The sequence below is a fragment of the Etheostoma cragini genome, chromosome 17 (genome assembly GCF_013103735.1).
Source record: "Etheostoma cragini isolate CJK2018 chromosome 17, CSU_Ecrag_1.0, whole genome shotgun sequence".
Classification (NCBI taxonomy): domain Eukaryota; kingdom Metazoa; phylum Chordata; class Actinopteri; order Perciformes; family Percidae; genus Etheostoma; species Etheostoma cragini.
The window spans coordinates 15457086-15482412 of NC_048423.1; the positions used below are offsets into that span (position 1 = coordinate 15457086).

At 42.4% G+C, this 25327-nt stretch overlaps 2 protein-coding genes across 21 annotated transcripts in view; both read right to left on the reverse strand.

The window, feature by feature from the left end:
• Positions 1–1076: 1076 nt before the first annotated feature.
• On the reverse strand, positions 1077–5655 carry ly6pge (lymphocyte antigen 6 family member pge). 2 transcript variants are annotated; one of them, XM_034897556.1, is made up of 3 exons: positions 5316–5655; positions 3118–3252; positions 1077–2179 (listed from the first exon to the last, which is right to left on the reverse strand). In XM_034897556.1, the coding sequence occupies exons 1-3, from the start codon at positions 5374–5376 to the stop codon at positions 1989–1991; spliced, it is 387 nt and encodes a 128-aa protein (XP_034753447.1). In that variant the 5' UTR covers positions 5377–5655; the 3' UTR covers positions 1077–1988. The 2 variants fall into 2 exon arrangements, with proteins under 2 accessions (XP_034753447.1, XP_034753448.1); XM_034897557.1 differs by having other exon boundaries at positions 3136–3252; positions 5316–5640.
• Positions 5656–6625: 970 nt separating this feature from the next.
• The window catches only part of tacc2 (transforming, acidic coiled-coil containing protein 2), a 50707-nt gene continuing 32005 nt past the window's right edge, over positions 6626–25327 (reverse strand). For 7 of the 19 annotated variants that reach the window (XM_034897442.1, XM_034897445.1, XM_034897432.1 and 4 more), the window contains 19 exons: positions 20638–20744; positions 18768–20175; positions 18527–18562; positions 17254–17311; positions 16950–17151; positions 16484–16533; positions 16133–16242; positions 15720–15873; positions 15225–15371; positions 14782–14874; positions 13845–13904; positions 11358–11498; positions 11183–11259; positions 10061–10104; positions 9430–9438; positions 8533–8693; positions 8087–8193; positions 7686–7806; positions 6626–7594 (listed from right to left, as the gene is read on the reverse strand). In XM_034897442.1, coding sequence (XP_034753333.1) covers positions 7529–7594; positions 7686–7806; positions 8087–8193; positions 8533–8693; positions 9430–9438; positions 10061–10104; positions 11183–11259; positions 11358–11498; positions 13845–13904; positions 14782–14874; positions 15225–15371; positions 15720–15873; positions 16133–16242; positions 16484–16533; positions 16950–17151; positions 17254–17311; positions 18527–18562; positions 18768–20175; positions 20638–20744 — 3151 coding nt within the window. In that variant the 3' untranslated portion in view covers positions 6626–7528. The remainder of the gene's footprint in view (positions 7595–7685; positions 7807–8086; positions 8194–8532; positions 8694–9429; positions 9439–10060; positions 10105–11182; positions 11260–11357; positions 11499–13844; positions 13905–14781; positions 14875–15224; positions 15372–15719; positions 15874–16132; positions 16243–16483; positions 16534–16949; positions 17152–17253; positions 17312–18526; positions 18563–18767; positions 20176–20637; positions 20745–25327) is intronic. The other 12 variants (XM_034897447.1, XM_034897433.1, XM_034897449.1 and 9 more) reach the window with 10 other exon arrangements.

A 25327-nucleotide genomic window follows, 5' to 3' on the forward strand; every position in this document is an offset into this window, starting at 1 on the left:
TCATAGCAGCTGCAGCCACAAACACACACGTTCAAGCAAAGGGAAAACGTCACAGAATTTACACACCAACGTGCACACAACGCTAAGTTGTGCGTGCAGTGAACTCACCTGTCTGAACGCAGCCTTCTCTGTTGGAAAACATTTTTGAGCCGAAAGAAGCTGTTATAGGTCCCAACTGTGATAGAGAGTAACAGTCACAATCTTAAATCCTCACACACCTCACAGAAGGCAGAGGTACCACAGAGAACCCACACGTTACCATGACAGCATGTAGCATGTTAGCGACTCCCAGCACCTGTTGGGTGTGTTTGATTTGGATCACTTAGCATGCTGGCCGGGTGGTGCATTAAACACCATTAAAAGTAAAAATTCAAATTAAGATTGATGCAACCTTTTTTCTTTAAAATAATATGGATTCTGGAAAGAAAATAAAGGATACATTTTGAAACATGTAGGCCTACAATACTCCCACTGACAAAACAACAAAAAAATCTGCATCCCATTTAATAATGGGATGCAGATTTGGATAATACACGTTTCATATTCCTACTGTGTTAATGTCTGTATATTTTGTTACACAAAGGTCTATCTAATGAGTCAGCTGTGTGGAGTATGTCACACAGAGCTAAGTCACATAAGTCATCCTCTTTCAGCTTGTTTTGAGAAGATTTTCATTTCAAAACTGAAATGATTACATACACACAGAGGCGGTAACAAAATAAGTTTACATTGATTGTAATTTCATTGAATTATGAATGTCAACATTTTCATTATTTGGTCTGTACATTCAGAATCAGCTCTGGTGTGCCATTCAATGGTAGAATATTTCCTTAGAATGGTATGTACAGCGACATAGGGATGGGCAAGTGTTTTTAGGTTAAATTACATTACAATTTAATTTATATATATATATATATATATATATATATATATATATATATATATAGAGAGAGAGAGAGAGAGAGAGAGAATGTATAGAAAATAAGCAAAATGATCAGAATATTTGAGTGTGCAATTTTCTAGGATTTATGGTATACTGTAACTCCTCACTTGTTCATTTTAAAGACACCAGCAGCCAGCGTTTGTTTTTAATATACATGGTGAAACATGGTCTTTGAAATTGAATTTCCTAACATGAGTTCCAAGAACAATACTGCAAAAGAAAATTACACAATAAACTGTATTTGCCACCAAATTGACATTATTCACTTTTTTTATTTAATATTCTATACAATATATACAGTAGCCTCTACTTATAGGCCATCCTCAAACGCAGTGGATTAACTCACGGAACAGGTTAATCTCTAATATCTCCCACAGCTGGTCAGAAGTGGGACTCACAACTAGAACGCTAATGCTGTAATGACACACCAGCTGATTGTGCTCTTGGTGCCATATTTAGCCACAGGAACATCTGCTGCAACACCAGCTGAGCTCCTTGGGTGTAAAGGTTTGTAGGTGAAAAAGAAGACAGAGACCGCAGTCCAACCTAACTGGGGCATTAGTAAGCACTGAAAGAGATGGTATTGTTTCTATTATCCTGTAGTTTCACACATTGCATGCTGATGAAACTGATAAACAGCATATTATCCTCTTTAATGTAGGAAACAAATGAGAAATGAATTCTAATAAATTATCTCTGCCTGTTATTTAAGCATGTCACGTAGGGTCCTCTAGTTACTGGCTTAGTGCATTCCATAGAAAGACACATCTACTTGAGTATTGCTTAATGGATTCAATCCAACATGGTGTGTATAATTCAGTCCCACCTGGCACCTTAAAGCTCCTGCAGAGTAACTCCTTCATGTATAGGCTTCTGTTTGGATAAATAAGGTCAATCAAACCAGAGTTGAATGGTAGTACGGCATGTAGCGTGTAATTAGGCATAGTTATTTGGCATTTTTGGAGTAAATTAGAACAACAGTAGTTGGCATTTTTTGTTGCAGATGGATACTTGTTGGCATGGTGAAGTCGAGCAGTATGTCTGTTTACTTGGAAAAGCAGTGGAAGAACAAAGGCAGAAACAGCAGCAGATAGTTTGGTCCTCGCCGCGAGGCAACGCTGGTCACATTGCAGTCGTCGCCGTAGCAGCAGTGAACTCTGACACCCGGCGCCCTGTAGCCCTGGCTGTTGGCCTGACTACAGAAAGACTTGTAGGAGCACGACTTCATCACCCCACCTGACAAAACAGACAGCATTAGAAGTCAGTCACACTGGTGTGGCAGCAATCTTACACGGACCAATATACATTTGATTGAACTTGCTGTTGATTCAGCCAGGCTGTTAAGCTGTGGTCTTTCACAATCTAGTCATCTTTCATTTTAGATTTAGTCACTTTTAATTTGACTTTATCATAATTTAAAAAGCAAGGTTGCAGAGTGGAGAAAGGGCCGCAATTTTACTTCATGTCTCGTGTAAGCAAACAACCTAATATTATAATACCAAATGTTTTAAACAAACGTGACGACTGTTAGAAATGCAGCGACAGCGTGCATTGAGCTCAGGCTCGTACACGGGAGGGGTAGAATACGCGTTGCCGGGCAAGGAGGCATTTTTACTGTCTACAGCATTACAGCTGCTTTAGATAAGAGATCTTTTTCGCTCCTTTTTCAGAGCCCATAACTTATTAATTGCTTTTGTGGTGTAAAGACTATTTCAAACAATATATAAAAAAATGTACAGTATGTATAGTAGTTAACAACGCTGCCTTTAATTTGGGAAGACTGGTGCATCTCCAGTGTCTCATTTACAGAAAGGATGATGGATGGTCTATACTGTTGCACCACTTTTTGATGATTAATAAATATATTTCATGTAAAATTCTAACCTTGTGCAGGGTTATTTTTAAACTGAGTTAAATTTGCAAAGAGGACTTGTTTCTGTGACATGAACACATGGTTTCCTAAGTAAGGATATTGATTAAGTAGAAGCGGCAAAGCTCTTCATTTCCTTAAAAGCCTCGGACCCCCTGCTGACTGGGATGTCTCCAGACAGCAGCCTGTCCTCTGTTAAACACACACGCACACATGCTCACACACAGATACACATACAGAAGAAGAAAAAAGTTGAGCTTTATTGATGGTAGAAAGAGAACTAGTAAAAGAAAGGCTACTACACTGTCACTGTTGGACTCACTGTCATGGCCCACCACCACAGCGCAGGCATCCGAGTAGCTGGGACAAGATTTGGAGCCTTGCCGGTTGCAGTCAGCGTTATTAGAGCCCATACAGGTATAACATCGCAGAGCTGTACCTAAAGGAAACAACAGAGCACACTTACTAAAGCACTACAATCAAAACATCATGGCATGTTCTCAGTTTCTAAAGCAGTGAATATGTCATAACTTGAAAAAGGTGTGCAAATACACTTATATACTTTATAAATTGGAAAGTTAATGACAGAGAAGCCACCTAGAAACATTATTAAACCAGAATAGGCTGTTCTGGAGCACATTTAAAGGGAAATACAGCACAACGTGTTTTAAATGCCAGCCCTGTGTTATTCATAGACTGACCTGGTGTTATGGGAACTGTTTATGATGCAAATGTAGGATTTCCCCCCAAATATCTTAACTGAATGATTAAAATGAATGCTTTGTGTCAGATGTATTGACTACTTTCAATGCTCAGTCCCATGTCAAAAGTGTCCTTGGGCAGGACACTGAACCCCGAGTTGCCCGTGATGCTGTGCCACTGGAGTGTGAATGTGTGTGAGTGTTTATCTGATGAGCAGGTGACACCTTGTACGGCAGCCTCGGCCACAGTGTGTGAACGGTGAATATTCTTTACTATGTAAAAAACGCTTTGACTAGTTGTTTGTTGTTGTTTTTTAATGCTGCTAATGTCACTGCTGCTAGACACTGGTAAAAGTGGTTCTCTGGCATGGTAAAGACGGCATTACATTGTTGCACACTCAAACTAACTCAGTCATATTTATTATAATGTTGTTAAGATCTCTACAAGGGCCTCAACTCTGGAAATCTTTACCCTTTATCAACACTGGCTCTACGGGTTTGATGAGCATGTACACACACACACACGTCTGGGTGACTGAGGTATGACGTTGTCCCACAGGCACAGTGAGAGTTCAGTGAAAAGAGAGCACTCACTAATCACTTAATTTACGGAAATCGTCCCTTAATCAAGCAAAGAATAAAACTCTGAACACTGATTTAAAAAGACATCTTTCTAACCTTCAGCGGAAGCTGCAGGGTCCCGCTTCAGCACATAAAACACTCAAATGTCCTTGTAAAGCTCTCCAGAGGATGGAGCGCTTATTTGAGAACTAGCTGACCTTTGAAATATCACTTCAACACTTCCTTTTGAAAACCTACATCCGTCTCCTAAATTCTAAAAAAATGGCTCTTTGAAACAGCCTTTAAAGCTGCTTCCCGAGAGGATCAAATTGAGCTGTGCTTAAAGGAATCACTGAAAGCTTCAAACAATTTTTTGGAGCAGCACATCACTTGTCTTGGCCGTGAGAATTACATCATTCAACACTGGATTTATCATCCGGATATGATGTGGACAGAAAAGTTGATCAGAGACACAGTGTTGTGTCCATTCAAGTATAGATCAGAGATGTGAAATGGTAATGGTGAAAAAATCAATAAGAAGAAGAGTTTAATTAGAGTAATACAAGACTGAAATGTCAGACTTTCACCCTTTCTGACTGATAAAAGCACATACTTAGCAGTAAAACAATAAAATGAAACAGCAAACCAAGCTTTTTTTTGTATGAATTTGAGCGGTTAGACTCATTTCTTTGCGTCTTGTATTCCCCTCTGTATGTTGACATGACATATAAATACCCCCTGCCGTTTCCAGTTGACCCCAATCTATCCCCACAGCACAGACGCTCCACACACATGCTGCAAGCATTAGCCTCCAGGCCTATTAAAAGATTAGCTGCTGGGATTGCATGCTTGTCATAGAGGAGGATGACACACTCAGGACAATTACCTGAGAAATAACATGATAAAAAGTGTCATTAGAAGGTGTCAATGCAAAACAGCTTTTTTATGCAAGGCATTTAAAAAAAAAAGGATTACTGTGTTGTCATGTCCAAAATGTCCTGTCCTTGTGTGTGACAGTGTGAGAGCAAAGTGTATTTGTTCAACAGGAAGCTGCCTCTTAAGAAAAGACAGACACGCAGAAAAACAAACTAATGCTAACTATTCTTGAAAATTCAGGAGTGGCAAGAGAGAAGAGTATGTGAAGAAAGACACAGACCAAGTCAGAAGGACAGGTGGACAGAGGGTAGAGCTGAGCAGATGTCTAAAGGGGTGAAAGGATGAGGTGAAGACAGGAACTTACTGTTGGTGGCTAGCAGGACCAGGGACAACAGGAGCAGCGGGCAGTACTGGACAGCTCTCATGGTGCTGGTGGTCCTCGGTCGTCGTGACAACACAATGAAAAGCAGTTTGTTTGCGCTTAAAGCCCCCTGAGCTTAATCGGAGCTATCAGATGAGCTAATATCCCCTCCTGCACTGGCCAGGAGATTAGCACCCCTCCACTGGGGCCCACAGCTCTAGTTGCTCCTCTGCCTGGAGAGACAAAAGGATTCATCCCGTGGCTCTCACCTCACCACGGTTCTCGAGCCACACCCATCCTCTTCCCTTTCTTGTCCCTGTCCCCAGCTGGCCCAGCCTTACTTCATCCTGCTACGCTACAAAGCTGATCTCTGAACTTCAACTGGCATTGTGACCCTACAAGTGTCAATTTAGTGTTGTCAGTGCCAGGTTCATTCTGTGATGTACTTTGCCTGTGTGAGAGGAGTGTTAAGCAACATTTTGTTGCCGTTTATGCAGACATTTCCTAAATCCATAGGGATGTAGTTGATATAAATGTGGCCACTTCTTCAGTTGGACTTTCAGAATGATTACCTCTGTATTTAGAATTACAAATAATATACCCTACATTACAGTTCCATAAATTGCATTAAATCACCTCAGGTTGACTGTCATTTGCCTCAACAGCATGGCTATCCTAAATATGTTATAAATGTTATTGAACATCGCACAGCCCTGTCAGGTTAAACGTTCTTTCAAATATATTTTAAACTTGTTTAACACGTTTTATTATATACAAGTGGTATAGTATTTTTTATAGTATATTTTTTCACACATGGTCTGGAAGTTTGCATTCATACTACTACCACTTAGAGTGGCAGAAGCTTGATTCTTAATCATTTATGCCTTACTTTCAATGATCTCTGTTAGGTTAACTTGTCTCAACTCAATCATTGCAACACTTGGTGGGAAGCCATGTCCTGTGCAGTTGGGTTAGTGTAGCTGCTAATTCATTAGTTACTGAGGCAATACATATGCTAAAGATCAGCCTCACAGTTAATTCTAATTCTATTTGTGTATATTTTACAATTGAAAAAAATATGTTGATAAATAGGTGTATTTTACCAAATCATTATTTGTTATTTTAGAAATGATCATCTTTCCACATGCCCCTGATTGGGAATCAAAGATCTAAATTAAGAGAAAAGGAAAACATTCACCCCAAAATAAAAAGTAGAAAAGAAACCTAAAAACAAATGACTCACACCTGATTTATCCTTGGTCATGCCAGAGCAACTCAGCTCATGAGAAAACACATCATCAGTGAACACAGTGTGCTGTATTGCCATCTTTTATTGCACTTTGGAAGCAGATGCTGTACAGCAGCTGTGCAGAGAATTTATTCCTCAGTGTGACACAACGACCACAGCAAGACATATCCATCCACAATTAAATCACTCCTGGTCACAACTGAATAAGGTCACAATTAGTTTGCTTTATATCAAAATAAAATCCCAAAAAATAGTTGCACAATTTCCTCGAGAAAGCTATGACAAGTATGACAAATATCTACAAGGTTACATGAGGGGAGCGAGCCGAGGATGACAGGATAACTATCAAAAATGCAGAGGAATCTTTTACATACTTGGAATTTCCTACAGTATATACAAACATATAACAGTACCACTTCTCCTTTATTTCCCAACATGCACTTATTATTGTGATATTTTGTGTTCTTAGTGGTGTATTAACATTTTATGAATGTATCTAAATCTCTGTTACTCTTTGTCAAAGTCTATCTTGTTCTCGTATCAAGAGGAAACAACAGGAACGGGTTCACTGTCCTCTCCCTCAGTGGCTGTCATGGCAACATCATTTTAGACCATTTAACCCACAAACACTGCTCGAGCTTTCTCGTTATCATACACACACTCACACACTCACACACACAGAAGCACTCATTAGTGATATGATACATTTTCTAAAACTTTAAAACAGACCCCCGATACAGTACAATACACTGATACACAAAAAAATGAGTGATAAGGAGAAAAAGCCATTCCTGTGGATCCTGTATACACAAAGTCAGTAGGCAATTTAACCCAAAGACCATTTTGGCCTTAAATGTCCATCAGTCTTTGGAAGAGATGGTGGATATTACCGATCTGCTATATTTTATTTTAAGTAGTTTTCTTTTTCCACAGCCGCTCCTTTTCTCTGTGAGATTTGGTGTGTTCGCTAACTCCGTCCCATCTTGGCGATCAGCTCATCACAGATCTTTGTCAGCTCCTCGATCTCTTTGTTCTGTTAAACAATGGTTGACATAACGGTAAATACTTGTTCGCATGGATACTTTCAAATGATTTCACATCTGAATTAAGGAATTCGGACTGACCTTTTGCTCCAAAGTGCGCTCCAGAGAGTCCACCTTCATCTGCTCCTTCCTCAAACTGGCCTGGTGGGCGGCCTGCTCCTGCATGGCCTTGGCACGCACATGAGCTATGTCTGCATTGGCCCTGGAAACACACACGAGATACAACAATGCAAATCAAATCACCTCTCTGTAACCCCCATAAGCCCAGAAAGCAGAGTTGCAAAGCCAATACAAAGTGAATCTTTAGAAATGCCATATAGATGGAATATAAGTAATCTATAGGAACAGCTAATTACATTGGCCGACATCCAAACATATTCAAGCTGGGCATCGGGTTATTGTGTAGTAAGTGTGTATTGTGCTGTTTTCTAATTAGGGAAAATGCGGTCATGGTGGAATAAACCGCAGATAATGAGACTCACCTGTCAAGTTTCTCCTCTGCATGAATCTTCAGCGCTTGATAGCGCTGTTCCTCTTTGCGGACCCTTGACAAATACTCCTGGGCGCATTTCTTTAGAACTTCTTCATTCTGAGTTGAGTAAGAAATGTTTTAAATGGTTGCACTAAGGATTCTCATGCAAAAATCTTAGATCATTTTCAAGGCCGGTTATTTTTTATTGAATGTTGCATTATAACAGCAACAATGGTGTATAATAGGACAGATGGACAATTCAAATGAATACAAAATAAAAATTGACAACTACAATTTTTTTTTTTTTAAAGGGTAAAAAATAAATAAATTAAGGAGGCAATCACTCACACTGGTTGGCTGTTAAAGTTATCCAGGAAGGGCATGTCATCTTAACTCTCATTTTAAATGTACAAGATCACTCATGCTGAAAATGCTCATTAGATGGGAAAGAGTCACCTTGCGGAAGCCCTCCAGGACATCTTTCATTTTCTCGTAACGTCGGAAGAGGTCAGCCAGAGACTTTTCAACGGAGTTGAGGTCGGACAAGGCCTGATCCTTCTCCATGATCAGCTGCTGGATGGTGTGGTGGGAGAGAGACTTCTCTTTCTGGTCATCCTCTGATGGACACACACACACACACACACACACACACACATACTGTAGATCAGATTATTGGTCTATGTACTGGAGAGTCTGCTCTCACTCATACTCACACGTACAAACAAACACATTTTGACAATATATCAAAAAATGAATTTGTGGATTTGACAACTTAACAGCATTTTATATTACATTATATGGGTATTTCTGTAGCATGCAAACATAAACACTTAACAATGGGACAATCAAATAGTAGGGAGAGACCTGTGCGCCATAGAAACCGAGCTGGCAGCTGGTTTGCTTTGAGTGGCTTCCAGACCCTTCAGTATTTAATTACAAAGCTTACGAAGTATTTCAGCCCCCTCCCAGATTCCCTTTTCTGTCAAAAGCTAAAATGACAAAATTGCTTAACTCACTAAGTCTGAGTGAATGACTTTTGCAACCATCTACAGTACAGAAGCTAAGTGCAGATGTGTGTGTTAAGGTAGGCCTGTATGTACACCTAAAAGGTTTCTATAATGTTGTATTTAATATCAGCAACTGAATTGCACGAAGTAAATGCCAAATGATTAGTTTTATCTATTCAAAGAAAATACAGTGTCTCAATATACGCGATGAAACGCAACAAAATGGACAAGCAAAACGTCACTGGATGAGATGAAGAAAGTGAGCACGTCTGCTCCCCTCTGTGACGGACGGGTGGGGAGATGTAAGCTGACACAAACATGTGAAGGACAGTTCCGCGTTACTCACCTGGCATGCCTGTCAGGGTAATCAAATAGTAAGGGGAGCAAAGATGGGAGCAGAACAGAAAAGAAGGGACTGTGTTAAGTCAAGCTGGGAGGGCAAGACACGTGTGAGAGCTGAGTGTTACACACGATCAGAGAAAGATTGTTGCTTTTTGTGACGGTGCTTTAATGAGAGTAAGAAATGAAATTAGACAACAGCAAAACAAATCATATCCTCAGGTGGCGAAGAAGATGTATGTGAGAGCAGGAATAATGTCAAGTCAATTTGAAATCGAATGAGCCCAGAGAAGCTGGACATGTGTGGACAAATGGGGAGCGCCTCCCCCTCCGATGATTCACTTCATATCAATCAAACATGAAAGCAAGCACATAGCAAAGCTAGCTCGTGTCAGAGGATAAAAAGACTACTTAATTCTGAAATCAGTGGCAATGGAGTAGGGCACACAAATACTGTACATTTTGGTCAGTTTGCAAATAAACAAGTGCAGCCAAAAGTAGTGGCAGAGGTTAGGGATCAAAATTAATTGGGTTGAAATAAAATGCACGCGTGCTGAAAAGACAGGGGGTCCAGTGACCTCGGACCAATGCTTGTGTTTTGGGAGCTACTGAAAACCTGTTTTTAACATTGAACTCACCTATCATCTGTGCAATGGTCTTCTCATACTCCGCAACAATCCTCCTATGAATGAGAAATTGTAGATCATTAGTATATGGATGGGGTTATATCAGTTTGACGATTTGTCTCCACCAATGAAAATAGAGGTTTTCTATACATGCCCGTTTGTTTGTTATCAAGATGTTTAAATAAAAAAACACATAGCTGTAACTGTGTGGACATTAGTCAGACAGCTGTGGATCTGGCCCTTCTGATTTGTGCTTTCAGTCATAACTTTGACACTTCATTCATGCTGCTGGGAACCTCTGATAAGTCCAGGTTGGATGAAAAATGTGCTATTTTGATATTTTCTTAGAATGTAGTTAACGACAAACACACAGAAACTGTTATCCAGCCTACAACATAGGGTAATAGGGTTAGAGAGTTTTTTATCTCTTATTTATCTGCACTGTGTCCAGTTTCCATCTGAGTCTTGTTGCATGAAGTTTCCCCACACTCCCCCACACTGGGATAAACAGGATGCAAGAGGTAAGAGGATTGATTAGCCATGCCTCCCCCTTAGCCTCTTAGCCCCTCCTTATCCTGAGGCCAATCAGTCAAATGAACTAAGCTCTGTCTTAGCCACACTAACAGAGCTGTGGCCAGCTGGACCCACACCCACAACCGGCTGTCTCAGTTCTGCGTATCTCTATCTCCTTGAACCCACATTTGTTGGACACAGATTGTTCATCTGTAGACATAAATGATGTAGTTAATCCCAGTTTTGAGATGATGTAAGACAGTTGGTGGTGCTTTATCCAAATGACATTTTAAGCCCTAAACTCATTTTTCCCATGGATAACTTACCTATCTCATATCAAACACATCTATTCCTCTATCCTCCACCACTAACACCAATACTGATAGTAAAACTCAGATGGACTTCTTTAACTGGCTCTCTACTCTGCAGTTAACCGTGGCTTTGTTTTACACTTAAAGCGGGATTAAACCTATTAACAGGTTAAAAGGAGATGGGTGGGGTCTGAAAATGAGACATTAGGCATTTAAGAGAAACACAGGCAGGTGTTAAATCCATGCCGTAGTGTATGGGTGGGATGTCACTGTGACGTTAGCAATGACAACCCGAGGTGCAACTTCTTACCTCATCTCCACCACTTCCTGTCTGCTGTCTTCATACTTCCTCTGCCACTCCATCACTTCTTTCTCCTTGGTCACAATCTGAGTAGGGTGACACAACCGTTAAGTGTGAGATGTTGAATTGAAGTATTGACAGTATATACGACTTATAGCATAAAAAGAAACATTTTGGGGGGCACCTCCTCTCGTGCAATGCCCAGCGAGTGGTCCAGGTCTCTGGGCAGGTGGGGACTCTCCCCTTCGATGTAGCTGGTGGTGGTCCTGGTGTACAATGAGTTCATGGACACGCCACTTTCTACTGGAGATGACACGTCTCTGTGCTGCTTCCAAGAAACAGAGTAGAGGCGGGAGAGGAAAGGAAACATAACTAGTTACAAACCAGACTGAGCTACAGATGGGACACCCTCACCCTTGGGCCCACACACATTCCTTAACCAAACCACAATGCAGCAACAAACTACATCAAAATGTACCACACAGCAAAATCAGTATGTTAATGAGGCAGGCTTGTGATGTTCCTGAAGACTTGGTCAGCTGCCACATGATTGGATGAAACAGTCTTCATTGCCACAGTATTAGCCAAGTGATTTGGCTGATGCTGCCCCCCCACTGAGCGTTCATGATCACCTGCTCATCGCAGTAGCTTGAATGTGATTGGGTCCAGACAAGGCACAGAGGAAGGAGAGCAGCAGATGATACAGCAAGGGCTGCATCACACATATCCATTCAGGAAAGGGAGGATAGGGTAGCGGACTGGGCAGCATGGGGAATAGATGTTAGTCTCATGTTTATGCATACCACAACATAGTGGTCTTACCTGTTGCGGCTAGACTCATACTTGTAACCTGTTACAGCATTTGCCCAATTATTTTAAAATTACAAAGACTATAATGTGATGTGAACTAGGAAATGTACAGAATGTATCATTAAAAATACTTGTGATATAGTGTTGTGTGCTGAGAGACACTACACACCAAAGTATATAATGCATGTGTTCATGTGACCGTTGCAATCTGACCATACTCTACCAACAACTCTTTACACAGAACCTCATATCAAAATGCAAGAACAATCTTTATTCTAGTACTATTTTTGGTCCCTTAAAACTCTGCTCTAAAAGGGATTTAGTCATCCTTCGGAGAGTTGGATTTTGGGAGGATTTGATGAAATGGTGGGCGCTTATCCAACAGGGGACAAGGAGACTGAGATCCACTAATACACAGAAAAGAAAGTGAAGTGTTTGGTCTGGCTGGAGCAGTAATTCCATTTTTCCACTGAAGGTAAATACCAGTCAAATTTAGGTAATCATGATGCTCTTTTGCTTTTAATCAGGTAGTGATTGAGATTACCCTCCCACTTCAGGGAGATTTAAACAAAAACTTGAAGAAAAGCAGGCCAAACCTGTCCTGTGGTGGTCTGACTCATGACACAGTTACTTCTCTGTCTTATAGAGACAATCCGCATGAAAAGCCAGTAGCATAAATTGGAATGACGTATAATAAAATGTGATGCTGAATAAATGTGTGTTCTCATGAGTATATGCTTGCTGCTGCGTAAGGGGGCTAGGGGCAGAAATTAGCTGGAAGCCCCTATTGACATTCAGTTTAATTTAATTTTACAGTGTCAAATCACAACAGTGGTTAGCTCAGGACACTTTACAGATAGCGCAGGTCTAGACCACACTCTATAATTTATAAAGAGCCAACAATTTACCAAGAGCAACTATTGCCCCAATCTATTTTTGGCCTAAAACCAACCACCAATTATTAATTGTGCTTTGGTGGTGCATATTTTCGAACACATTTGTAATTGGTAATGAAATGACCACAAAGTAAGCGCCACACAAACAAACTGGGTCCTTTGTGGCCCCTGACAGTCTTAGGCCCTGGGACAGACAGTCACTCGCTTTGCCCTGTTGGTAATTCGTTCTTGTACAAAAAGCACCTTTACCAGATTCTCCTGGATTACATGTCAAGGAAATTGCAAACATTTTAGTGTCCCTTTCAGGATTGCTATAGGCATAAATCACACACTGTTGACTTGAGGTAAAAAACTACTTAATGTGGATAAAAAAAGGGACAACTGAAGACACCAGTTGAAGCCTGAATAAACACACTATGTTAAACACAAAAGCAACCCAGTAGTAGATGTCTAAAGACTACAACAGAGATACTAAGTGCCAAAAACACAACTCGGACTAATCTGCTCACAGGGCCAAAGTACAGCTATAGTCGGCTAAAATTAAGGGAGACCTTAAAAAAAGGTCTTGGACTTCTGGGGTTTACAGGAGTTAGAGTATACAGTGCAGTCTGTAAGTATTTAGACAATTGTTTTGGCTCTGTTCTGCAGCACTAGGAAATTAAAGTGCTGAGCTTTAATTAGATGGCATTTACATCCACAATGGGTAAACAGCGTAGGAATTATAGCCCTGTTTTGCTACACTCCAAAATTGGAGGTACTATGTATTAAAGGGCTGTGATTCCCACACTCGTAAACAACGGAGATGTTAATGCCGTAATTTACCTTCAATCTCACAGTTACTTCAAATCCATAGTACTGGTGTACTGAGCTAAAAAAATTTTTTAAATGTGTTTAAGACCAAATACCTGGACTGCAATGTTAGATTAAGACGAGGACAGATCACAGGGGTATAATATTACTCTTACTTTGAGTAAGGGTGACCCGTTGATATTCCAACGCCGAGAGCTGGGTTTCTTGAGCCGAGACTGTAAAATGTGTGGGACAACAGCATGAGCCTTGGAGGGAAAGAGGACCGGAAAGCACCTACCGTGCTCCAACTCTTATGAGAGTTTTTCCACTGATGATGAAATGTAGATTCACCACTGGTCATTGAGCCGAGTGAAAAATCCCACTATTCTTATATGCACGTTATTTGCCGTTTCCGCACAAGTTCTACCAAAAATTCCAGCCAAACTGAAGACTAATAACCTACCCGATGTACCTGTTTGTTATTTCTGTTAGTCTGGGACAAGGGCCGAATCTCAAAACAAGAATGTGACTGGGATTTGGGAGGATGATAGAAAAGCATCAACAAAAATATCTAGGAGAGTCATATCCATATAACTCCTCCGCTGCTGATATTAAGTCTAGTGTGACACATTCCCAGTCACACTCATGCTTATGTAAGCCCTTAATGAACAGGCAACATGCATGTTGCCCAACATGCATAATAATAGCAAGGAACAGGGCGGGTACAGCACTCTGTCAGTGAGGGGACAACCTGGAAGAGCTTGCTGCTTGTCGGGGGGGGGGGGGGGGGGGGGGGGGGGGGGGGGGGGGGGGGAGCTGGGCGCATTAAGCCATGTTAGAGATTTCCTATGTGGAGACTGAAGAGGACTGCGGATGTAGTGGTGCAGCCCCCATGTTCATAAGGCCATGAGTTCACAGTCACACTCAGAATGGTGTGTTAGGGGGAGGGATAGGCAGGCTGAGACACATGCACGCACACTACAGCTAATTTACACACACAAACCTGCTTTTCCAAAATCAGTCATTCATGATGCAGCTTTCTTCTTTCCTCACACACACGTGCGCGCGCACACACACACACGCACACACGTACACACGACTCTAGCGCAGTACCTGGGGGTTTACAGTGGAGAGGGAGGGGCACTGAGAGATGTTTTTGGCTACCTGCAGAGCCTCTATCCTCAGGGCAGCAAGCACCAGCTCCTCCTGAGCCCCACAGATGGGGGTGTTGGGGGATTGATGGATTTCAGGAGTGAGGGAGGGGATTTGCGGCCCAAGGATGAGAGCGCAAAGGGAAAACATTTAGAAACTTGAGTTGAGAGCACACACTTGCTGCTGTCTACATTTCACACACCATCAATCTACAGTATTTCACACAGTAGAAGTTACTGTAAAAACTGCAACTGAGGTGGCGGAGTAGGTTAAACACGGGAAAATGAAAAGGCAGGATGTAGGTAACACAATAGGATTGACATAAAAACACACACAGTCACATATCCGGGTCACAATTCGGCCACCAGAGGCAAAGAGGGGTCATGTTTGGTCTGTCAACACACCTGTAGTTTTTGGGCGAATGCGGTGGGGTTGGTCTCAGCCAGGTCAGGCTCCAGGTACTGCAGGAGGTCGTCACACTCAGACAGCCTGTCTAACGGGGGCATTGCCAGGACTGGAGCAGGGGCCTCCACGGGGCCCTGGCTAGGGGGCTACAGGGGTACCAGGAGGAATAGGCACGGGGCAGGGAGGAGGGCAGGGGTCAGCATGGCAAAGCAAGCACTGAGTGTTTGAGTGGGTGCATTGGGAGCTGAGTCACTGGGTTTCAAGCTGGGAAGCTAGTGTGGCAGCATGTGTTATCAGTGACAAGTCACGGCCTACAATAAAGCATGAGCAGTGTGGCATTCTCCCCCTTGTGACTAAACAATGACAGTGTAAATGTGACAAAATCAAAACTGACAAATTCTCTTTACATGATGGTGACTGACAAGACACAGAAATAACAGTATTTTTTTCTATAACTGCTCAGTTTGAATCTTTACAAAAGGCTTTTGGCTCACCTGCTCATCCCTCTCTGCGCTCTGTGTTCGGCTGAGTGCCTCGCTTTCTCTCTTCCTGCCCTTGTCCCCAGCAGAGCCCTCAGGACCCGACCGAGAGCTCAGCACAGGTGTCTTTATACCTGCTGTTATCTGGGCCTCCATCTCCTCAAAGCTCCTGCACACAGTAAGAGAGTGGGACATGGCGTGTAATGTACTACATATGATGGATGAGATTGTTACTGAAACACGTTGCTGGAGCAGCTGGTCTGCATGCATTTAGCAATCCAAATCATTATGGTTTACGATTGGCAAACTAGATATACCAGTAAAGCGCTACAAATTGCAATGTGATACAGTATACAGTGAACACTGCAAAGTAACTACAAAAAATACACACAAAACATATCGTAAAGTAGTAGTAGAATGTGTCGTACCCTGTGCAGGGGGAGCTGGGCTCAGATCCATGATCACACGTATTCTTGGTTAAATTGTCAGATACTGAGTCCAACTTCAAATACAAAGATGGCTTCTTGACAGACAGTGGCTACAAGACAAACACAAGAAGAAGAAGAAACACACTTTCTAACTCTGAGTTCTAATATCAAATAACATTATACATAAAAAGGTACTAGCATAGATTAGTTTAGTTTATTATAAGATTCCCATTAGCTGTGCCCTTAAGCACAGCTACTCTTCCTGGGGTCCACAGCAAACATTTGATTAATTCTTAAAATAAGATAAAATATTCACAGTTCACAATTCTTTAAATAACATTGGATACTCACAGGCGAAGCGGAGCCAATCTTCTCCATGTACTCAATTTCATAGTCTTGCACTGACACAGAAAGAAAAAAACAAAACTTTAGGTACAGAAGAAGAAATGGAGAGAGATTTCTAGCCAGTGCTGAGCTCTGGACTGATGGGATCAGAAGCTGAGGCAGTTATTTCATCTCTGACCCAGATGTGTTGAGCCACACAGCCTCTGGGAGGAGGAGGCTCTTCTGGAGGTCAGAGGGTATTGAGTACTGGGCCTGCAGGCTTATTTCACTGCCCTAACAAAAATCAATGCTGTCGCTGGATGAATAATAGTAAAGTGTCTGGTAACTGTACATGACTGTTAATCCAAAAATAAGCTTTGAATTTCCTTTGGGCACTGGCTGTCTGCGCTATGCTTTGATCTTTATTAGCATTTCTTTGGACAACTGTGGCTGGAGGTAGGAATCCAAGCAAGTCCGACAGCTAAAGCCTCACCTGGATGAGGGAGACTGTTCTCGTTAACAAAGGAAGTGAGGTCGCATGGCTGAGGGAAGTCTTGCTGGTCACAGTTTAAATCTGCATCCATGTCAGGCAGGGCTGCCCACTTGTGACTGGTGGAGGAGGCCAGCTTCTCCTCGTCTGTGGCGTGGTCGTCCTGTGGGTGAAGAGAGGGAGCTTCATCTGCCGGCGTAAGATCCTGCAACACAGAGGGTAGTGACAGAGTCAGAAGGGAAAAAACAGACAGTGAGCGAGCCAAGTGTACAGAGAGAGGCACAGATATGGAGAATTAGGTACTCACCTGGGAGGGGTCAGACGTTGGAGATTTCTTTGGCGACCTCTTCACTCTGAAAGTATTACTGTGAAAAAGAAATACGATCGATCATCAAGACCCAGAATCACTCATGGCCTTCAGTACACAACTCTTATTTGGACCCACCTAAGTATTGTGTATTTGCTACATATCTCAAATGTGCGTTAAGATTCACAAATGCTAAAATGTAATAATTTGCATAGGGCAGCATTACCATTTGTGTAACCGTACTACTTACTGTAGTCTATGTGAGGCTGAAATGAACAGAACAGGGAGATGTTTGTGAAGAGGGTTGAATCTATAGTTAGTGACTGCACAGTGAAGAGCAGTTGGAAATGAATGAATAGTTTATTTTCACACAAAACCACAAATAACACAGGTTCTAGACTGGAATGTATTCGGTCATGAAGCAGGTTAATTAGGACATTGATGCAAACATAATCTATTACTACAAAATAACTGTAAGTGGAAGAATTTTACCTTTGTTTGCAGAGTTTCTAATTTATAAATGCCATAAAACACTGATTCATAGAGTTTGTAAAGGGCTTTATACAGTGTATCTATAAAGTATAATCATTATATAAATTTAGTATAATAATTATATAATTTCAGCTTTATCCACAATAGCCAACTATGAACACAAGAGGGAGCACAAGCACCTCCTTTGTTACACACTTGCAGGTTGGACACAGTGGCATGTCAGTAAACACATCTATAACAAAGAAAGATATTTCCTCAGCTCTAGTAGAAAATGGAACATTAGAACATATATTTTCATTTTTAAAGTGTTTTTTTCAACCGCACCTCAATGAACCCTGTTGCACTGACCGCGATTGGATAATTGTTTCAAGCCTTTCAAGTGTGTGTGTGTGTGTGTGTGTGTGTGTGTGTGTGTGTGTGTGTGTGTGTGTGTGTGTGTGTGTGCGCTTACTTACCCATTTCAGCAATTATTAAGATAATATATCAAGTTTGGCTATACTAATTTTACTACAGTACTGGGTTTTTCAATTGGCACATTTATAGGCGGGATTGTACTATTATAATACAGACGTTACCACAAAACTAAAAACAGTTATGTCCTTTTAAAATGAGCAGGATGAAAAGAAAGTTGAAATAGAATTATATTTGATAGTGGGCACAAGGCATTGTTATGTTTCTGTTATTAGGAAACGGGACAACAGGGCAACATGCTGCTTTAAGAGGAGCCACATGGAATGAAGGGTCAAAAAGGGATGGAGAGTTGTGTTGTCCCTGTACTTACAACAAACAACATAGAGAAGACACACCCCTGGACTTCCTGCGACATATGAGAATACACAGACACAGGTGACAGAGAGACAGACAGAAGACACTGGCATAATAGACAAGAGAACCGCGTACAAACACAGACTAACCTCACCCACAGAGATGCACACATTCCCACACATGAATACAATGTTCTGTAAGTGAGTGTGGACTCTCACATAAATGTACGATCCTGTAATAATAAACTGTGAACTTACGATTTGATAGGAGTTTTCTTTTTCTTGGAAGGTTTGTTCTGATTTTGGTCCTCTAGTTCTCCAATGTTGTCAGTGTCATTTTCATTGTCATAGTCATTGGAGGACAGTTCAAAGGAGGCAGAGGCCTTAGGAGGGGAGTTGGCCATCTTATTGGAGGATTTGAAAGGGTCTACACTGTCATCAAAGTTATTGGTGTCAAAGGAATAAGACGGCCTGGATAGTTTGGGGGAGTTGGAGATGCTTTTCTTAGATGTAAATGGATTGAAGTTCGGATCATCCCACTTGTCAGGTTCAAACTTGTAAGAGACTGCAGTAGCGGGGACTTCCTCCTCGTTGCCATTGTGGGTTGCTGAAGGATAGTTGTCCAGCTGCTCCGTCTGCACTGGAGGGGCCTTCTTCAGCCCCAGCCTGGGTTTCCTCAGAGGCATCTTACCGGGCTTCTTGCCCACTTTCTTGGTAGGGGGAGAGGCCTGGTGTGATGCCTCACTGCCCTCTTCAGAGTAGTCAAACTCCAGCCTTACTGACTGACACTTGGGGATGATGGGTTGCTCTTCAGGGTTGGTGATTGGCTCTTCAAGAGGAGCTGGGGTGCAAGGCTCCACAGCAGAGACAGAGGGACTCTCTGGAGGAGTGACAATGGGGGCACACACAGGACCTTTACGACCCAGAACAGGTGAATTGGCAATTTTGCTACCTCCTGTCTTGAAAGGGTTGATGTTCTCAAAATTATCTGGATCCCATTTGTAGGAGGTACTAGGGGGAATGGGGGATTCGTCTAAGCCCTTTGGACTACCAGGAAGAGGGGTCTCTTCCTGGCACAAAGGTAAGGCAGGGATGACAGGGCTCTCGTCTTGGCTCGTATGATTGGTCTCTTCTGGCAGAGGAGGAGGAGTCTCTACACGGCTCTTCCTGGACCTGCGGAGGGTTCCTCCAGGGCTTGGGGTTGCAGATCCCCCCTCTGCTTCCTCCTGAGGCTGGAGAGGGCTGGCAGATTGAGGCTTTGCCCGCTTCTTGATCTCTGGGGTGCTGCTGGATGAGGCTGGCTTTGGACTGTCTGGGTTAGAGCTCTGTCTGAGAAGAGGCTTCTTCTTCACAGACCCAGGACGGACTTTCTTGGGCCTATGGAGCGTCCCTGGGGCACTCCCGGTCCCTACGCTGAAGGATTCCGAATGTGGACGGAAGCCCCCCACTGTTGATCCGTCAAACAAACCAGCACTGTCTAGTTCTCCTCCCTGGAAGCTGAGTGAACGGGTCAGAGTGTGACTTGTTGAATCTCCAACAACCTCGATGTTGTATTGGCCACTGGCTGCAATGGGCTTGTTCTCATCAAAAACAATGGACGGGGAACGGCATGGTGCCTCAGCTGAAGTCAATTCAGAGGCAGGATCACTGACAGAGGTGTCTGCTACTGCAAAAGATGGAGAGTAGAGTAGATACAATCTAAATAAATGAAATTGGGATCATTATACTGTATGTTTTGACTGGTTTGTGGGTGAGATGCAGGTGTGGAAGGAAGCCTGCATGGAGATAAAAGTTGCAGCTGGTTTCTGACACATCCAATTATTGAGATAAATGTGTTATAAATACTTGAATAAGAGTATCTCAGGTAGACAGAAAGTCCAAGAAAGAAAAATAACCCCATGAGATTGAATTGATTGGTCAGCCTTTGCTAGATATCCCAGAAGCCCCTGTTTTGTGCAGTGGAGATGTTTGTCTCAGCAAACAAAGCAAGATAGGGCGTACTGTTTTATTCCACTAGATGGTGCAACAAGACTTTCTTACACCTGTTTTTTTTTTTGTCATGCCGGTGTAACAGAGCATCAAATTGTAGAAAAGCGACGCACATCATGGCATCATTTTCTTACTCTACCTTTTTCATCGGACGTTAGTTGCTGGGTTGGGGGATTTATGGGAGAAAATGTCTTCACTGGAGTTGTGGATTCAGGGGTCTCAAAACCTCCATCAGAGTCTGAACTCCTACAACAAAAGATGAGCATACATCAGACTGATATCACTGTAATGACTGTAGTGACTGTGTCATGATCGTTGACGTCATGCGAGGACGAGCGTAACTTCTCTTCTTCAGACACAGGACATCACAAAGTTCCAATATTATTCTTTAGTGCGAGATATGGTGTGAATATTTTAAGGCGATTCACTGAGGACAGTATTTGGTGTATCAGGAAAGAACGCCAGCAAGTGCTATTTCTGTCTATTCTGGGTTTTTTATGTTTTTTTTTTTTTTACTTTAATGGCTAGAAACACTGAATCTGCAGAGAGGTGACAGATAATGACACATCACACATCACACACCCAGGATTAGCCTACCTCAACACACACACACACACACACACACACACACACACACACACACACACACACACACACACACACAAAACAACCTCAAGATCTACATCACAGATATGAAATAGATAGGGAGGGACTGAGGGGAACAGAAAAATAACCAATTTTTTCATGACAATATTTGCAAATACAAATCACGATGTTATCATCCTAAGCAAAATTAATATTGATTGGTTTTCCTCAGGACCAGACACACACACACACAAAACGGAGCTCAATAGACAACCTCCCTACCACGTCCCATGCTCTGTTGATCAATGAATTCTCTGACAATATGTAGCCTCAGCCTCCCGTCCTGTCTCACCTCTGTCTGATCGGCTTGACGGCAGCACTGATCATGTTGTCATGGCGTGAGCCCCAGGACAGACTCCGGAGGAGACCCAGAGCCGGATCAGAGCCCGGGCTGTCCCCGTCTCCTGCCCCTCCCAGCAGTGTGTCCCAGCCCCAGCGCGCCCACTGCAGAGGAGACAGAGCCTGCCACGTACTCACTGCCATGGCTGCCGGTGGGCTACACCTCTCCGCACCACGATGCAACTGCCTGACCCACAGGTAGATAGCCCCACAGAAAGGTAGCCTTCTCTCCTTTTCTTTATAGTCTAATATCTCTTTGTTTCCAATCTACAACCTCAGTCCTTTAATGCTGCTCCTCTTTGTCATCTGTAGCCACATCAGTCTGTCTCCACTCCTCCCAAGTAGGAAACGATGCCTCCCAATCTAACCGAGACTGGCTGCAGAAGCCCACCGCCTGCATACTGTATATTCTTGCACACTCCCCGTCTCTCGCTCTCTCTCAGCCTTCCTCTCTCTACTTTCCTCCCTCCCTCCACCTCTCGAGCTCCTGAACTACGTTGCTACATCCACACAGAAGAAAAGGCTGCCCATTGCCCACCAGCCAAACCTGCTCTGATTACATATACAACCACTGCATCTGATCTATTTGTATATTTCATGTCCTGATAAATGTACACATTCTTTGGTCATTGCAAAGACCCACCCAGATTGTCTTCTACAAACCCAAACAGTATAATAAAAGGAGTTTTTTTTTTTTACAATGAACAATATTAAACATTGACCACAATGAAAAATGCAATGGCTAGGAGAAATTGTGACAAATATTTTGGACCCCCATTCCTCTTTAAGAAACACACAAATACAAGATAACTACTGCTGAAGCCATTCAGGATCCTGTAGGGGTCCTGTCTCATACACACACCAATACACGCTTACACACAAATATGGATCAAATAAAAGCCTGTAGTATTACAGACGTATAGAGGGGCCTGAAATACCATCTAGCCATCAATATTGCCAAAGCAAAATAGAAATAACAAATTCTGAGCTGAGATATAGAGAAGGCTGGTAATAAACGTATTTTGCTGTCGTGGTCAATATATCCACTTTCCCAGGGGTCACATCACAGCAGAGATGGAGGTTCCTCTATGCAAACAATATGGCAGAAGTAACATATTTCACCTGCGCTGCAATGTGCTTCACTAAAAAAATCGAAACAATTCATCAAGCTACACAAGCTCCAACAGGGTATTACATGTTATGGGGTGCTTGTTTTTTTATATATTAAGCCTCAGATCAAAAGCCTTAAAAACACCTCCATTACAGTGGGGGGTGGTGTGATGAAGAAACAAGCACATGGCAGAGAACGGAGCCAGAACTGTAATCCCTGTGATGGCCCAGTGTGTCCCAGCAGGATAAGACCGGTCTGCCTGGAGATCCATCTGTCTGATCAGTTACTGTGAACCAGGATCAGACAGGACCCACTTACAGAGGGTAATATGCAAAGACCAAATAAGCATACACCAAACAAATTCATCAATGAAGACATGTAAGATATATAGCTCTCTGGAGGTATTGTTTTTATAAGGGCATACAAGCTGCTTTTTTGAAGATGATGATAATAATAATAATTTAAAAAAAAACTGAAAACAGCAAAACAATAAGGAAATCGGGGTTCATTTCAGTGCTCCAGTTAAGTCCTTGCAGAGGACATTTTTCATGTGACTGCAAACACTGTGTTGCTATGGTAACAGGAGGTTGTTTCCGCCATATGTTCCACGTTGGAAGGAACAGCGTGGCTGGATGCACACAGTCCAACACTAACACACACAACTGAGGATTGCCTAACCAGTGAGGTCCAGTGAATTATATGACATGGAAGACAAATAAAGGCACATTGCATATTTATGAGGCAAGCAGTTGCTGCATCAGCATTATTCTGTTCACAGCCTATGAATTGGTTTCACAAAAAGAAAATGACAGCATCATTTTTTGTTTATTCTACCCTTCTGTTTCTCTCAGAATTGTGAATATTGACCATCTTTATTCAAATTTAAAGAAATGGCATTTATTAGACATAAAGTCATTTAATGATAAAGAGCTGTGATTAAAGAAATCTTGTTGCAGACAAAACACTGAAAGAGGAAAAGCAGTGTGTGGGTGCGCAGTCAGGCTATGGGGGTGAATAGAGACAAAGAGAGCGGGAGTTAATAGCAGCCTATCACAGGCGGAGATGACTGCCTGGAGACGGAAACGCTGCGTAGTGTGGCAGGGAGACGCTGCATTTCAGACGTGTCTCCGCTTCCAGCCACACCGACTGGGCCTGTCTAAACAGCTTTCACAGTGCTGGAGGGAGAGCCATAACCAGCCGCGGGGAAGAGAGGGAAACTGGGCCACAGCGACACATAAACCTAACACCACATCAGTCAGTCCTATATACAGATATAGAAGTTGGCATTCCAAATGAAGCACTTTTCTGCTCTTTGCTAAAACAGTCTCAATTTGATGTCACAACTGATAAGGAGACAACTGTGATTGAATGAAGGCTGATGGAAAAAGAAAGAAGAACAGAGGGATGAATGGAGGCAGGCTGCCGGTCTTCAAGCAGCTGTGTGATTAGCCACATGTGTTAGCTGCTGCATACTCTCTCCGTTGACCCTCGACTGTCATTCATCTCCAAACCTCTCTGTCTAGTCTCAACTATCATCCATCTCTTTCCATTCCACTCCTCCTTCATGTTTAACACCGTCGCTTTCCCTCACCTCCCGCTCCATCCCTGCAATTCATTTCCCCTTTGTTTTCTTCATAGTTCCCTTCACTCTCAGCTGTTTGATTGTACAATAATACCCTTAAATGTTTGTTCTGTATTGTGAAAAGAAGGAAATGATTGAATATGCAGTTGTACTGTGAGTCTGTCCCTAATTACACTGTTTACAGTCTCTCCAATAGATCCAACTAAAAAGACCAACAGAGGGAGCTCCTGTGCTTTTATCCCAACAGTGTCTGGATATAAAGTATGACATCATAGGCACTGAACACCCTGAAAAACCACAACAACCTTTTTCCAAGAGGCTCTCTTCATCACACAGGTGTGATGTGGTGAGCAGTGAGCCATTTATAGATGCTGTGTAATGGGAAAAGAGCACAAAGCAGCTGTTGTCCTCTGCAAAGGATTCCTCAACTTCAGGAAATGATATCTTATGGAGCGTCACTCTGCACCTTCTGCAGGTCGTATAAACAGAGCAGATGTCTCTCATCTCCATGCAGACTCATGTCAGTGCTCGAGTCTGGTATCCCTTTTAAAAAATCCACTCAGTCTCAAAACAAAGAAGCCACTGAGAAAAAAAAGTGTCCGACTAGGATTATCTCCCTGTGTAAAACCTCATCTAGCCTAATCTGAGACTTTGACTGCAAGCAGATGGCACATTAAACAACAACAGGCCAGGTCTGTGGGTCAGAGCATTGATGAGGAGGGGGTCAAAATAGCTCTCCATCTTGAACATGAGATCAGATGCTATATTCATTCAGTAGTATCCCAACCCCCCCATCAGTGCAGACACAAACAAAACCGACTCATCTAATTTTTCAATAGTAGAGTAAATAGATAGAGTATAATTGAGTAAAATGAGTAAAATGACTAAAAACTCATCCCTTCAGAATTGCCATAATTTGGTCGATTACCTAACACTCAACACTTCCACATCAGAGCCCTACAGTGCTTTGGTGTGCAACTGCTTTATATACTGTAAGTGCTTTTGACAGTGTTACACAACTCATGGAGAGAACTTGACAAAAGTGTGTATAATTAATAGTAGGGATGGTGGACACAGTGCTTCTCTTCAAGCCAAATGTAGGAAAACAGCTACTAATTTAACCTTGAAAAATAACGTATGTATTATGCTATA